Source organism: Tursiops truncatus, chromosome 1 (genome assembly GCF_011762595.2).
Source record: "Tursiops truncatus isolate mTurTru1 chromosome 1, mTurTru1.mat.Y, whole genome shotgun sequence".
NCBI classification, from domain to species: Eukaryota; Metazoa; Chordata; class Mammalia; order Artiodactyla; family Delphinidae; genus Tursiops; species Tursiops truncatus.
Window position 1 is genome coordinate 139,962,048 of NC_047034.1, and position 16,652 is coordinate 139,978,699.

Genomic DNA, 16,652 nt, shown 5'->3' on the forward strand with positions numbered 1-16,652 from the left:
CTGAATCGCAGACAGTGCTAAAATGCCACAGCAAACAAATCACTCAGCTAGACAGAATTCATGGCCCTTTATTCACGGCTTTTACTCAGCTCCAACAGATGACTGCTATACAGGAATGAAGGCTAGTTGAAAAAGAGCTTCCAACTTGTCAAAAGAAAGTGAAAATACAGATTTTTTTTTTTTTTAATGAGGAAGACCACCTTCCCCCTACTGTACTTTTAAAAGTCAACTCTCATGTTAAGTACACACTTTAATTAGATTTGAGAATGGCTTAGCCTACAACCTTGCATGCATAAATCATGGGCTTTGTTCATATCAGGCTGTGGCTAATTTTCCTGTTGGCAGCAACTATTATTAATGGCAACGATTATTAATGTTTTGGAACTCATGAATCTGAGAGATTACAATGGCCTCAAGAGGAACCCCTCTGGAGTCTACAATGATGTTTTGTGTGTGTGTGTTTTTTTTTTAAAAAAAAGCATTATCAATAAAATGATAACAAAAAGAATGGTTAATATTTAGAACAGTCTGCACTCTTATGCTAGGCACTGTGATAAGTACCTTACAAACATCATATCTAATCCTCCTAAGAGTCACTATTTTAAAAATGAGGAAACTTCGCACAAAGATAATGAAAGGGCTAGGACTTGATTCGATGTTTTACTCTCTGGAGCCCATGTTCTTACCACCCACTGCCCTAAACTGGAATCACACTTTGGGAGACCACACTTGCAAGTATAGTACTTCCGAACACCTCTGTGGAAAAATCTCAACAGAACATTCTCCCCAAACACTTTATCCCAGCCTTAATCAGACCCTTGCTAGGCTAACAACCAAAAGCCAACAATGCTCAGAGTAACACTGGTCAACACCCCAAAATCAGATAATCCAATTTTATACTTGCCTGTCAAATGGAACATCCACAAGAATCCTGGAATTGGTTAAGGAGAGAAGGCAATTCTTCTGTAACTTAACGGAATAAAGAAAAGTAATTCTGAGCAAATGTATACTCATTCTAAATAAAGATTCTAATTAAACATTTGGAAGGTGCTACTAATAAGCTTTTCTTATTGAGAGCTCGTCGTGTACCTGGTCCTCTCCAAGTTCTTCATTTAATCTTACTATTAAACTCTGTAACATTCACCTTTGCCTAAAGAACAATCTTTCCCTTTTTTGGCAAAGAGGAAGTCTCCCTTCTCCCTGAACCCTAGAAGGATCTATGTGGAGAGTTGCCTGCCTGTGTGTCAGTCCAAATCAATTACCGGAAGTCTGGCCCATCTACTGAATGATAAATGCCTTTACCAGATCTCATAACTAATTCTGTGATAGAGCTTCTACTTTCTACCTATGATTGGTAGGGATTGAACTATGTCTTTAAAGATAGGAAAGAAAGAGAAAAGGCCTTCTAGGAAAGCTTTAGGAATAGAAAAATATAACAGCTCTTTGAAAGGCCATGAGTAGGCCAGTGACATGCACTGCCATGACAGCAGTGTATGAGGCAGGGATAGCAAACCTGAAATGCCAGCAGGAACTAGGCAGTAACATAAACAAGTGAAGAAAGCAGAGTACGAAACAATAGGGCAGTGGTAGGAATTATGGCAAACTGGAGAATTCATACCCTTCTATAGGGGCAGCTGTTACTCAGCTCCAACTGATGACTGCCATGCAGGAATTAAGACTGAATTGAGAAGGATCATCTAACTTTTCAAGAGAAAGTGGAAATACAGATTTTTTTTAAACAAGGAAAGACCACCTTCCTTGTATTTTTAATAAATTGATTCCCATTTTAAGTACACACTTCAATTAGATTTGACAAATTTATAAAGATGTGTAACAATACCACCCACCACCACCACAAGCAACATAAAAAATATTTCCATCACCCCAAAGAGTTCCACTGTGCCCCCTTCCACTCAGTCCCAACCCTGAAAATTCCAGCCCCAGAAAATTATACTGTCGTTACAGATTAGCCTTTATTAAGATTTCACATAAGTAAAATCATATGGTATCTACTCTTTTGCGTCTGGCTTATTTTGCTCAGCATATAATGTTTTTGAGATTCATCCATGTTGTATATGTATCAGTACTTCATTCCTTTGTATCACCAAGTAGTATTTCCTTATATGAATGTATCACAATTTGTTTATCTACTCACCTGCCGCTGGACATTAAGTTTTCAGTTTGGGGGGGATTAAGAATAAAGATATTATGAGCATTTGTGTATAAGTCGTTATATGGTTATATGATTTCATTTCTCTAGGAGTAAAATGACTACGTAGCATGAAAGAGGACTTTCATGTCTAACTTTCAAAGGAATTACCAGACTGTCGAACTGGTGGTTTTACCATTTTATCTTAACATCAGTATATGAGAATTTCAGTTTCTCTACACTCTTGTCAACACTTGGTATTGTCAGTTTTTTATTTCAATCAATCTAGGGGGTGTGTAGTGGTACCTAGGTGTGCAGTGGTATCCAAATGTGCTTTTAATTTGCATTTCCCTGATGGCTAAAGATACTGAGCATCTTTTCATGTGCTCATTTACCATCTGCCTATCTTCTTTGGTGAAGTATCTGTTCAAATCTTTTGCCTTCTTAAAAAATTGGTTTGTTTGTCTTGTGTCACAAGGCAAACAGTTCTTCACATTCTGGATAAAAGTCCTCTGTCATATACATAAAATGAACATTTTCCCCAGCCCTGGATTACCTTTTCATTTTTTAATGTCTGTGTGTGTTTGAGCAGAAGCTTCTAACTTTGATGAATTCCAATTTGTTATTTTTCTTTTATGATGTATGCTTTTTGTATCCTAAGGAAACTTTGCTTACTCTGACATCACGTTTTCTTCTAGAAGTTTTTAGCTTTTATATTATTTAGACCTTTAATTTAGCTTTTATATTTAGGTCTATGATTCAATTCAGTTTAATTTCACACATGATGTTAAGCCTATAGGATGTGCTAAAGTGTTAATAGTAGATGTTTCTGGGTAACTGGTTTCTGATCAATTTAAAAATTTTAAACCCTATTACTTATTTATATTTCTTATTTTTTCTATAACAAACATGAATTCCTTACCTATTTCTCTCTCCCTCCCTTCCTCCCTCTTTCTCTCTCTCTCAGGATGAAAAATCAGAACTAAATAAAAAATATTTTTCATATATTTGTCCTCAAGTAAGCAGCAGTCAAATATTCAAACCAAATTACCTGCTGGTAATGGGGGAAATTTTTCAGAGCCTTGAAAAGTAGACAGGTAACCTCTGACAACAGACGAACAGGCATCCCCCTGGCCAGGTCCTGGCGTGTTAAGTTGAGGGCACAAGCACTGGCTGTGAACTGCACTGGCAAATCCAATGGATGATTCCTCATTCCTATAGCCACAAGCTGAAGATGAACTTGTTTTTAGTGGCATGTGACAACATTAGCATTCTTTACACAGTCTTATTTTTGTGTTAGTTGTCAAAAATATTTGCTTATTGGGACAAAAAGTAACAGATTTCCCCCTTCCTCGGCATTTATTTTTTAGGACACCAGCAATACCTTTCAATCCAAATGTAGCCATTAACTAGCTGTGTGACTTTAGGTAACTCACTTCCTTTCTCTGGACCTCTGTTTCATCATCTGTGCCTTCACAGTCATTTATTGAGCCTCAATCCACCCAAGACATTACGATAAGCACTACAGGGGACATAACATCAATCACTTATACCCTACTCCTGAGCATAAGGCCTTATGAAAGAAATAAGGTATGTTAACAAATAACACTGTAAGGGAGGTCAAACCATGAAGCTGAAAAAAAGCACCAAAAAAGAGGTGTAAATAAAGTGCTGCCTAAGGTGGTTATGCAGGGAACAATCATTTCTGGTATGGAAGTCAAAGGCTTCATTCAGAGAACGCATTTAGGCAGGGTCTCAGATGGGATCTGGATAGGAGATGGAGGTAGGGGTGGAATGGAGAGGAATTACTAGGGAAGGGAAATGTGATAAGAAAAAACATAAAGTGGACAAAAAGGTGGGATGAGTCCACTGAGAGAAGGGGAAGAAATCTGAATTTGAAATAATCTGAAAAGTGGTAAAACCTAATATTAGGGAGTTCCCTGGTGGCCCAGTGGTTAGGATTTGGTGCTTTCACTGCTGTGACCGGGTTCAATCCCTGGTCGGGGATCTGGGATCCCACAAGTCATGCAACACAGCCACAAACAACAAAAAAAACCCTAACATTAGAAAGGCAACTAGAAGAGAGACTGCGTAAGACCTAGAAACAAATGTAAAATGAAGGTGTTATACTAAGCTTAGACCATACCTGCTCTAACATGCAGGGACGTGGTCTGCTTTGTCTATCGAATAGGGATAATCATCCTTACCCACTCAGAGACCAGTCTGCTGATACACACATGAACCATGATTTTATGAACTGTTAAGAGACCAGAGCCCCTTACTTTGACACCTACATGAACTCAGACCTGGGATACACTTCTCCGATGGAAAATGTCTTTTTTCTATATTGCTAAACTGCTCTTAGGATTTCACTGGATTGCCATCATCGACAATATAAACATGTATGAAGTAAAATAAACATGATTTTCAAAATCAAAAATCACACGGTCTTAGATATGAAAAGGACTTTTAGAACATCTAATTCAACCTCCTCCTTACAGATGGGAAACAAAGATCCCCAGTTTTTTCCTTTATACAGTACCATTTTTAAGTTATGAATAAATCTAATCTCCCATGGTACAGAAATAGCCCTAGTTTTATGGAACTACAAAAAATTACAAATGATAAAAACAAGGTGACTTTAAGACTCTTCATTTTTATGTTACATTTAATTTTAAATAATTGCAGTTTTCCTTCCCAAACCACTTAAAACTTCCAATTACATTTAAAATAAATTCATTCTTCCGTAAACCAAAGCAAAGTTGGCCCGATCGATACTGGTAATTTTACTTTATTCACAAAATGACTCTAAACGGTAGACTTGGTTACCTTCAATTATTGTTATTTTGTTCTGTTCTTATTGGGGATACTGTGTTTTCTTTCAGAAAACCATATTTTAGATTTTAAAGAGTAAAGAAATAAAACAATGTTTAGGCAAAGTGAATTCATGTTTAAAGATTAAGTCCTGCTTTAGACAAAATAGTGCAATGCTTCTAGAATCCCCTGCTCAGACCAAATTCAAAAATTTGAATGATTCTAATTGATTCAGAGGCTCAAAACAAGAGATGTTCTAGCAGTTTAAGCCTAACACCATTCTCCTCTATCTGTCAGGGCACTTTGCCTCACGATAGAATAAGGCATATAAGTTAACTGTATTCATCGTGTCTGATGAACAACTTTAATTGAACCAAATAATAAGTAGTAATAAAAACTACATTTCTGAGGTGCAGTTACCTTTAAAATAGCAGGCATGGCTACTTGCGTTGCAAATGTCTCTGCGAAGAGCTTGTAGAGAGCTTCCTTCATAAAACATGACCTATTCCTGTATCGGCTCAGTGCTTCTGAAATCTGACTCATATTGGCTCCTCCGGCAACCTGGAAAACAAGGATGTTACCAATAGGTTTCACCATTCACCTTCAAGCACAGGCTTTTAGAGCGTGTCCAGTGTTTGAAACAACAGATTTTCACTTAAATGTTTTAAGAGCTTTACGATCTTGATCTCATTCAATCATAATTCTAGTAGGTAAAAGTTCTTCTCAACCTCATTTCTACGTGGTGGGTCCAGAGAGGTGATGTACATTGTTAAATGTAACAAACCAGTTAAGTGGTGGGGCCAGATTCAAATACCATCTCCCTACAACTATATTACAGTTGAGACCGCAATTGAATACTAGCTAGCATGGAAATTCTTAAACAACCAATAAATAACCATGAATGCACGTCTTCTAAGTACTCATATAGAATGAATTAGACAATAAAAGACAGGGAAAAGACCACGTAAAATAACTAAGATGAAAAAGGAGTTAACCAGTTATATAATTAATTAATTAATATTAATATAATTCTTCCTTGCTACCACTGAAGTAATAATTTCAGAAAGTCTATATATAGACTTTGGGTCTGGAGGATAATGGTATCCTCCTGATCCAAACCATCAAATCAACAAAGAATGTAGATAAAACTAGATATTACGCAGTTTTCAGCATTCCTGGGTGGTGAAGAAAAGAAGAAAATAAAGGGGTAAAATTCAGGATCCTACAAAATGAAAAGAAGAAAAACAACCTCTTCTCCACTCCACCATGACCAGTAGTCGCATCACCCATTGAAGAAACATCACATCATTAAATTGACAGAAGAGTGCTTTTGAATTAGGAACCCTGTCAATTAAATGCCAATAAATAAAAAGATTCAAACCAATTCCATAAAAAGCTACTGTAAGAAATTTTTTAAAAAGCAAATCTACACATTTCAGCTGAGAAAAACTCTTCCCATAAACCAACAACAAATCAGAAGAAAATTGTAACACAGCACTTTAAACTGAATTAAATCTTCTTAATCAGCATGTTAGGATGTGAAAAAACACCTTCAACAGAAAGATGAAACAAGGGATGATTAAACTCAGGAAAAAGACAAAATCATGTCAAACAAAAATTAAGTTACAAAGTACCCAAGGAAGAGTAGAGTTGAACAAATATTTAGTAAGGAGAAGAAATGCAAGAAATAAACAAGAGAAAGAAATTTTAAGAAAGAAGAAGTAAAAAGGAATCTAAGATTGAGTGCTTATATAGAAAATAATAAAGAAGATCCAACACACATATACTTGAAGTTCCTGGGGAAGAAATGAACTAATATTTAAAATTACTACCAAGAAAAACTTTCCAGAAATAAAAAAAAGACCTAAATCAATACACTGAAATAATCTACCAGCTACCTGGGAAAACTGACCCAGATCAAGTCTGAGACATAGCACAATATAAGGATTAAATTTAAAGATAAAGAAAAAAATCTTCAGGGCCTTCACATAAAAAGATCAAACAAATTAGAGAATTAGACTGTCATCAGACTTAACAAGCAACACACAAAGCAATGTAACAGTGGACAAGCATTTTCAAGAAATAAGGAAAAAAAAAGTAAACAAAGGAGTTTATATCCATGCTTGCAACTTCTAGAGGAAGTATGGACAGTAAATTGTGGTTCAATTCCATAAATTTCAGCTCTTACCACAATAACCGCTGTCCATGCCCCAACCTACCCCCCAGCCACCAGCACATGCTCCTAGAGCTCCCTGCACTTAGCTTGTGAGAGCCCATGTGGGAAAACGGACCCTGCCCTCCAAATATCAGGGATCCGTGCTCTGATCACTGCTTGCTGCTTCTGATAACAGGTACAAAGAGGTGAGCAGCCACTGTTGTTGCACCCCCACCCCACCAACTGTTCAAAGCCCCTCTCCCACAGCTAAAGTGACTTCCAGGGGATTTAAAGGGCTGCCCCTTCATTGTTTTCTTTTTCCCCTTTTAGGAGACATTAATGACTATGACATTCAAAACAACTGCATATACAAAGGAAATTCCAAAGTGACTGCACATGCCCAGGAAAAGGCTCAAAAAAGACCTAAAAAGACCTTAAAGTTTATACTTCAGGCTGATCCTCAACACAGACCCAAAATACAAAAACAATAACAAAAGCATCAAAACCCAGGAAAGGAAAAAAACCTGATTTCCAGAGTTTCCATATTATTAGTTTCAAATGTCCAGTTTTCAACAACAACAAAAACAAATCATAAAGCATATTAAAAAATAGGAAAGCATAGTCCATTCAAAAGGAAAAAGAAGAAAAATCAAAAGACACAGTCCCTGGGGCTTCCCTGGTGGCGCAGTGGTTAAGAATCCACCTGCCAATGCAGGGGACACGGGTTTGAGCCCTGGTCCGGGAAGATCCCACGTGCCACGGAGCAACTAAACCCATGTGCCACAACTACTGAGCCTGTGCTCTAGAGCCCACGAGCCACAACTACTGAGCCCACGTGCCACAACTATTGAAGACCGCACACCTAGAGCCCGTGCTCCGCAACAAGAGAAGCCACCTCAATGAGAAGCCCATGCACCGCAATGAAGAGTAGCCCCCACTCGCCACAACTAGAGAAAGCCCACACGCAGCAACAACAAAGACCCAATACAGACAAATTTTTTTTTAAATTAATAGTTTTTAAAAATCTTACAATAAAAAAATCAACTCAAAATGGATCAAAGACTTAAATTTATGACCTAAAACTATAAAACTCTTACAAGGAAACATGGGGCAAAATCTTCATAATATTATACTTGGCAGTGATTTCTTGGATACGACACCAAAGGAACAAGCAACAAAAGAAATGCAGACAAACTGAACTTCATGAAAAAAGACAACCCAGAGAATGGGAGAAAATATTTGAACATCATATATCATAAGGAATTAATATCCAGACTACATAAAGAACTCCTATAACTCAACAACAACAACAAAAAAAACCCCAAGCAACCTGATTTAAAAGTTGGCAAAGGACTTCATCAGATGTTTCTTCAAAGACATACCAATGGTCAATAAGCTCCTTATAAAAGACGCCCAATATCACTGATCAGTATGGAAATGCAAATCAAAACTTCAAGGGATTTCTCTGGCAGCCCAGTGGTTAAGACTCCGTGCTTCCAATGCAAGAAGTGTCGGTTCGATTCCTGGTCAGGGAATTAAAATGCCACAGGCCGCACAGTACAGCCAAAAAAATAAATAAAATAAAAATTAAAAGGGTTATCCCTGTAAAAAGAAAAAAAAACTTCAATGAGATACCACCTCACATCCATTAGTATGGCTACTACTAAAAAATTTAAAAACAGGGATTTCCCTGGTGGCACAGTGGTTAAGAATCCACCTGCCAATGCAGGGGACATGGGTTTGATCCCTGGTCTCAGAAGATCCCACGAGCCATGGAGCAACTAAGTCCGTGCGCCAAAACTACTGAGCCTGTGCTCTAGAGCCCACGAGCCACAACTACTGAAGTCCATGTGCCCTAGAGCCCGCATGCCACAACTACTGAGCCCACACGCCACAACTACTGAGCCCACACACAACTACTGAAGCCCATACACTCTAGGGACCACGTGCCACAATTACTGAGCCCGCGTGCTGCAAATACTGAAGCCCACACGTCTAGAGCCTGTGCTCCACAACAAGAGAAGCCACCGCAATGAGAAGCCTGTGCACCGCAACAAAGAGTAGCCCCCCCGCTTGCCACAAATAGAAAGAAAGCCTGTGTGCAGCAACAAAGACCCAACCGAGCCAAAAATAAATTTAAAAAAATTTTTTTAAAGTCTCTGCTGCTATTTACAATAGCCAGACAGATGAATGGACAAAGAAGATGTGGCACATATATACAATGCAATATTACTCAGCCATAAAAAGAAACAATAAAATTGAGTTATTTGTAGTGAGGTAGATGGACCAAACTCTGTCATACTGAGTGAGGTAAGTCAGAAAGAGAAAAACAAATACCGTATGCTAACACATATATATGGAATCTTAAAAAAAAAAAAAAAAAACGGTTCTGGAGAACCTAGGGGCAGGAGGAATAAAGACACAGATGTAGAGAATGGACCTGAGGACATGGGGAGGGGGAAGGGTACGCTGGGATGAAGTGAGAGAGTGGCATGGACATATATGCCAAATGTAAAACAGCTAGCTAGTGGGAAGCAGCCGCATAGCACAGGGAGATCAGCTCGGTGCTCTGTGTCCACCTAGAGGGGTGGGATAGGGAGGGTGGGAGGGAGACGCAAGAGGGAGGGAATATGGGGATATATGTATACATATAGCTGATTCACTTTGTTATACAGAAGAAACTAACACATCATTGTAAAGCAATTATACTCCAATAAAGATGTTAAAAAATTTTTTTAATGTCTCTGCTAACCTTTAAAAAATAAAAAATTTTAAATTAAAAAACAGAAAATAATATATGTTGGCAAGTATGTGAAGAAAACGGAAGATTTGTGCACTGTTAGTGGGAATGTAAAATTGTACAGCTGCTGTAGAAAACAGTATGGCAGTTCCTCAAAAAATTAATAGAATTACCATAAGATCTAGCAATTCCACTTCAGGATATATACCAAAAGAATTAAAAGCAGGGTCTTGGGAGTTCCCTGGTGGCCTAGTGGTTAGGATTCCAGGCTTTCACTGCTGTGGCCCAGGTTCAATCCCTGGAACTGAGATCCCTCAAGCTGTGTGGCACAGCAAAAAAAAAACAAAGGCAGGGTCTCAAAGAGATATTTGTATACCCATGCTTGTAACAACATTATTCACAATTACCAACACAGCCAAAACATGGGAGCAACCCAAGTGTTCATCGATGATAAACAGACAAGCAAAATGTGGTAAACACATAATGGATGTTATTCAACCTGAAAAAGGCAGTATGCCACAACACGGATGAACCCTGAGGACGCTATGCAAAGTGAAATGAGCCAGTCACAAAAAGACAAGTACTGTATGATTCCACTTACATGAGGTAGTTAGAATAGTCAAATTCATAGGGACAAAAGTAGAATGGGAGTTGTCAGGGTCCAGGGAGAAGGGGTAATGGGAGTTACTGTTTAATGGGTATAGAATTTCAGCCTTACAAGATGAAAAGAGCTATGAAGATGAATGGTGGTGACGGTTGAACAAAATTATGAATGTATGTAAAACCACTGAACTATACACTTAAAAAAGATTAAAATGATAAATTTTATGTTATATGTATTTTACCATCCCCTCCCAAAAAACGGGAACATGAACTGACACAGGATGATTTCCAAGACATACTGCTTAGTAAAAAAAAGCAAAGTGTAGAGTACATATACTATGCTACCTATTGTGTAAGAAGAGGAAATTTTAAAACCTAAATATATGTGCTTAGTACTTTGACGATACTCTCAGTCAAGAGGGAAAAGAAAGAACTGCAAACATATCTTCAACTTTTTTTAGTAGGTTTGTGTTTCAAAGTAGTATAGGTGTGGGACTTCCCTGGTGGCGCAGTGTTTAAGACTGCGCTCCAATGCAGGGGGCCCGGGTTCAATCCCTGGCCAGGGAACTAGATCCCACATGCATGCCGCAACTAAGAGTTCGCATGCCACAACTAAGGAGGCGGGCGGAGACCCGCAACTAAGGAGCCCTCCTGCTGCAACTAAGACCCGGCGCAACCAAATAAATAAATAAATAATGTAAAAGAAAAAAACAAGTAGTATAGGTGTAGCAACTCTGAAACTATTTTATATGTGTTGTAGGATTAAGCAAATGTGCTGACGCTTTTGAGAGCCAAAGTTCTCACTGTGGGAAAGAGAGATACAAATACAGAATGTGGAAGGGCAAAGAACAGTGTGAGGATGGTCATTTGGAAGTATCACTTTTAAACTTACTTCATCTATTTCTTGGCTCTGTTTGCTGAAAGGGCTTAAAAACACATCTAGTACTCAAATATTGGTTTCCTCCTAAAAGGAACCAGGGCTTCTGGGAGAAATGTCTAATTCCAAGGCCAAAACAGAGAAGTATAAGAAGCCTAGAACGTCTTAGTTTGCCAGAAAGTAAAGAAGTACTCAAAATAATAACAACAACAAAAACGGGGGCATGTAAAAACTGACACGGGAGCTCTCATTGGCCAACCTGTGACAAATTGAACATCACAATAATTAAGAAGAGTAATGAACTATAAATCATTGAAAACATCAGGAATCAATGAGTCCACATTAAGGATACGTTAGACTTGCTAAATGTAGAGAGGAGAGCTGGAGTTGGAAAATCACCACTTTGCAACCACTGCAGTAAAGATTGGTTCAGGTAAGAAACATCAATGGATGCTGTATCTAGATCAGAAAGTTTGATGAGGACCAGGATATTGGCACAGTCTTCTAATCTTATATATTGCTTATTAGTTTCAAGAGGAATAGTATTACCTATGTAGTGTAGAAACAATACAACAGTATATAGATAATATTTTATCTGCACCTGGCTATTTTACCTAGTACCTGAACAATACTTTGACCAAGTGATGAAAAGTAACTTCACTAATGAGGGGCACTGTGTGCTTCATGTTGTAATATACTTGAGAAGGACACAACATCCCTTATGTGGTATTCCGGGCAGAGATGGGAGAACCTGAATATAATTATGAGGAAGCATCAGACTAACCCAAAATGAGGAGTATTCTTCAAAAAAGCCAACGAAACAATGCTGGTCTGTATTCTTCAAAAATATCAATGTAACAAAGGACAGGAAGGACTAAGGAACTCTTCTAGTTTAAATTATAAAGAAATATGACAACTGAATGCAAAAATAATCCTGGACTAAAAGGAAAAATATTTTATAAAGGGCATTACTGGGATAATGTATATAGTAGATTATATAAAAGTATTGCATCAATGCTAAATTTCCTGAAATTTGATAGCTGCACCATGGTCATCCTTGAGACTATCCTTGCTCTCGGAAGAGTCCAGGAGACTATCCTTGCTCTAGGATATACAAACTAAAGTATGCTAAGGGGCAGAGGGGCATGATGTATGCAACCTACCCTCAAGAAAAAAACTCTGTGCGTGTGTGTGTGCACGTGTGTGTACACGTGCATGTAGAGATAAAATATGAAAAAACAAATTTGGAAAAATATTTAAAGTTAGTGATCTGCAAAGTTAAAAATTATTTAAAAATAATTTTTCAAGTACTATACATAGATCAACTGCCCAACGACCTACACATTATTAAGAATCTAAACGCTGGATATATTCTAAAATTTTTTAAAGTTTTGTGATCATCCAGATGTAAGAGCTGAAAGAGAAACAAAGGATAAGCCATACTAAGGCTAAGCGGAAGACCAGATAGATGCTGCATCACCCTCTCTCTCCAGGGCTTCCTATAGATGTCATTACAAAACAATCCTCAAAAGGGATTCTTGCTACGCCCCACCAGTGGATCAACAAGGATTTCTTAGCAAATGAAAATGTTACATGGCTCTTAATACTAATGGCGGGTGCCCTTTCCACCCATTTTAAAGCAATTAAGTACACGTTGCCCACTCTAACACTGGGTGCAGGAAATAACACATACTTGTTCTGTTAGGTTTTCACTAACACTTAATTTTATCCATTTTAATTTAAGCAAACTTTTGATTAACCCAAACAAAAATACTTAGTATATTTTGCATCTGATTCTAGCAATACATATTTCTCTTAAATATAAGATTTTCTGAAACACACCTTTTAAACTTACCATACCTTACACTCCGTGTAAGTCTAGATTAAGATCTTTAGAGTTTCTTAGTACTAGGAAGATTATGGTCTCTCCTCTCCATCCCCACAATATCCAACACTGTATATAAGGCATAATTTAAAATTTTCAAAATAAACTAAACTTACATGTATACCAGATAAAGGTTATTGAAAGAAGACTTCTCTCATTTTCTTTTGGTGTACCCACTTTGACAGTATCTTAACTACATGCATAATCTGCCTACAGAATATTCTAGCACTTGTCCAATATTACTGTATATATCAGGAGTTGATGTGTTAAAATCTATTTTTTTAAATCACTGTGGTCTTTTGATCATTGTGACACTAAATGCCATTAATCTGAAACTGGCCTAGGTGTTCATTTGTGGTAAACATCTCTACTATACACATTTAATTTGAAAGTTCAAATTATCTATTGGTAGCCTAATGATGTAACTGATGGCTTCCACCTTCATTAACAAGCCAGAAAATTAAAAGGACTTTAAAATACAACAATTGCTATTTTCAAATCAAAAGAATAAAACTGTGAAAACAACTAATGACTGTAAATCACTTTTCTCTCTCACCCTAGGAAAAATTACATACGGTATAATTATTTTTTTAAAGGGGTTCTTTTAAAGTGGTGGTTCTGAACCTCGGCTGCACGCTAGAATTACGTGCAAGCTTTCAAAATCCTGATGCCCAGAACAAGTCCCAGACCCATGAAATCAGAATCTCTGGGGAATGGGACACAAGCATCCGTGCATTTTAAAGCTTCCAAAGTGTTTATAATGTACAGCTGAGGTAGAAAGCCACTGTTTTAAAAGAGAAATATTCTAGATATTTAAATATATGCTTCTTTAAAAACAGCACCATGAGAGGCTATAAACATATTCCAGCAGTGTTCAATGCTTTTTTCTTAAGACTCTTTTAAAAATTGCTTTTCGTCATACCTTCACCAAAAATGGTGTTAGGCATATTGATCACCTGCCTTATTCATTATATTTAGCTGTTACTAGAGGTGAAAACACTAGTTTTAGAGTCACAAAGACCAGGATACAAGTCTCAGCTCTATCATTTAATACTTCTATGACTGTGGATAAGTAGCTTAACTTCCCTGAGCTTCCATTTCCTCATCCATAAAAAACAATGTGCATGACATCTGGCACATAAGAGGTAATGTATAAATGGCTCTGCTTATCATTATCAAACCAGACTCGAAGACGTGGAGGCTAGGACTGTATCTTGTTTAAGGTTATATTTTCACAACCTACCACACAGTAGCTACGCAATAATTCTTAATTAAGCTCCTCAAGAATTTTTTAATCTGTCTTTGTAACCCTAATGCCTAGTACAGATTCTGATATACAACAAAAACTTAAAACTGTTTTGAACAAATGAAACAAACTTATTTCAGTAAAGAACAAACCCTCAAGTCTTGCGCTGTAGCAAAGAATTCAGAATAACCAGCATCCGTAGCCAATAGTCCCACAAATTGCATCGCAGGCCGCTGCTGTATAAACAGTTCTACAGCTTCATCAGTGATGCAACTGCCCCCAGAAATGTCCAGTGACACAATGTTAGGCAGAATATCCTTCTGCTGTAGCAAATGAAAAGCTAGATCTGACTTGAGTTGCCTGTGATCAGAAATATCAAGGTGAAGCAGACATTTAAGTTCTCTAATGACTGCGAGAATCTGTGGTTTGGTCATGGTCAGGCATTTTAGATAGTGCATTGTGAGAGATCTGAGTCGATCCTTACAGGTGAGGAGTGCAGAGATGTTAGTGACCAGAGTATTAGAGATATCCAAGCTTTCCAGTCTGGGTAACTGAGAAACATTAGCCAGGTCTTCACTATGAAAACAAACACTGAAAACACTTAAGATGCGAAGACCGGTGAGCTGACCAAAGAACAACAGTCTTGAATTGCGAGGGATGCTTGCTGAGTCCAACAGGAGACATCGGAGGTTTTGCTGGATCCAGCTATTGCTGCAGAGTCCACTTAGGATGTCTGGAATTGAGAGGTCAGTGTGTACTGCAGTAGCATCCAGTTCAATGAGTCTGTGATGGCAGAAGGCTTGTATGAATGCAGCTGTAGATATTTTAGCTTTCTGAATACTGACCAGCTTCAGTTTCATTTGGTTGCCTCGGAAAATGCTTGCCGTTCTATCAGTCAGCTTGCCTATAAGAGAACCAGAACCAGCTTGTAATAACAACTAAATCTCATGCCTTTTCCAGGAGGTGTTATGGCCAAAGAACTTTGACAGATGCTAATAATAACAACAATAATGACCTACATTTACTGCTTACTCTGTGCCAAGCACTGTTCTAAACCCTTTACTCAAATCATCTCATTTACTCTTTACAATAACACTATAAAAGAACTATGATTATTACCATCTTATAGCCGAGGAAACTCGAGCTTAAAGAGGTTAAGTAACTTGCTCAAGGTCAAAATGTGTGGCAGAATCAAGCATCAAAACCAGTTTGACTCCAGAGCCCACAGTTTTAACCACAGCAACCTTGTTCACAGAAAAAAAAGAACAAAATAAAAGAGGTAGGTAAGTATAGGGTATATAATATGAAAACAGCACTAATGACTACTTTTAACCAAATTGGTGCACAGCCTTTGGTAAGTCACTTACCTCTCTAGGCCTCATTTTCCTCATCTGTAAAATGAGTGGGTTATACTAGATTTCATTTAGGAACGATTTACTAAGCATCTTCTATGTGTGAGATCCCATGTTAAGTAATAGGCTCACAAGGTAATTAGACACCTGTGACCATAAAGAATTCAGTCTAGGAAGCATGTCAGGCAAATAAATTATTATAATAATGTATTATATCCAATGGTGATTCATACCAGGTACTGAATTAATACAAATGAGGTTAACATCGGGGAAGGTTTTTAAGATGGAATATCAGTTTCCCAGGGTGAAGGTGGAAGGTGGAAGAACATGCCAAAGACATGGAGGCACAGAACAACAGATTTTTCAGAATGACCCTAAGTAGATCAGTGCTACTGGCCCATAGCGTACAAGGGGAAGCATGGCTGGAAATGAAAGTGGAGAGGGAGGTAAAAGGCAGATGGGGCCCGTAAACAAAGCTAGGAAACGCAGACGTTTACCCTATAAACAATAATGAACAACTCAAAATTTTTAAGCAAAAAAAAATGGTCATAATTATTTTTTTAGAAAGACCAATTATGTGATAATGTAACAAGAATTAGGATGGTATTTGATGGGAGTGAGATGGGACAAGAGATTATTAATGATTTTCATGATGAGAAATGAAAGTTTAAACTGACAGAACATGGTAGCTGAATGGACTAGGGGAAAGAATTGAGGAAAAAGGTGTATAAGATGGTTCACAAGTTCCCAGTTTGAGCTGGGCTGTGCTACTAAGATAGGAAAAAGGAGACCCCAATATTCAAGGCTTTGAGAAGGAACTTATTACATTTA

General features: G+C 37.7%; 1 protein-coding gene across 1 annotated transcript in view; it reads right to left on the minus strand.

The window, feature by feature from the left end:
- The window catches only part of ZYG11A (zyg-11 family member A, cell cycle regulator), a 57,770-nt gene that overhangs the window by 15,610 nt on the left and 25,508 nt on the right, over positions 1 to 16,652 (minus strand). Inside the window, exons 3-6 of the mRNA XM_019937781.2 lie at positions 14,622 to 15,373; positions 5,384 to 5,524; positions 3,201 to 3,377; positions 905 to 969 (exon numbers count right to left, since the gene is read on the minus strand). Of these exons, the coding sequence (XP_019793340.1) occupies positions 905 to 969; positions 3,201 to 3,377; positions 5,384 to 5,524; positions 14,622 to 15,373 (1,135 nt within the window). The remainder of the gene's footprint in view (positions 1 to 904; positions 970 to 3,200; positions 3,378 to 5,383; positions 5,525 to 14,621; positions 15,374 to 16,652) is intronic.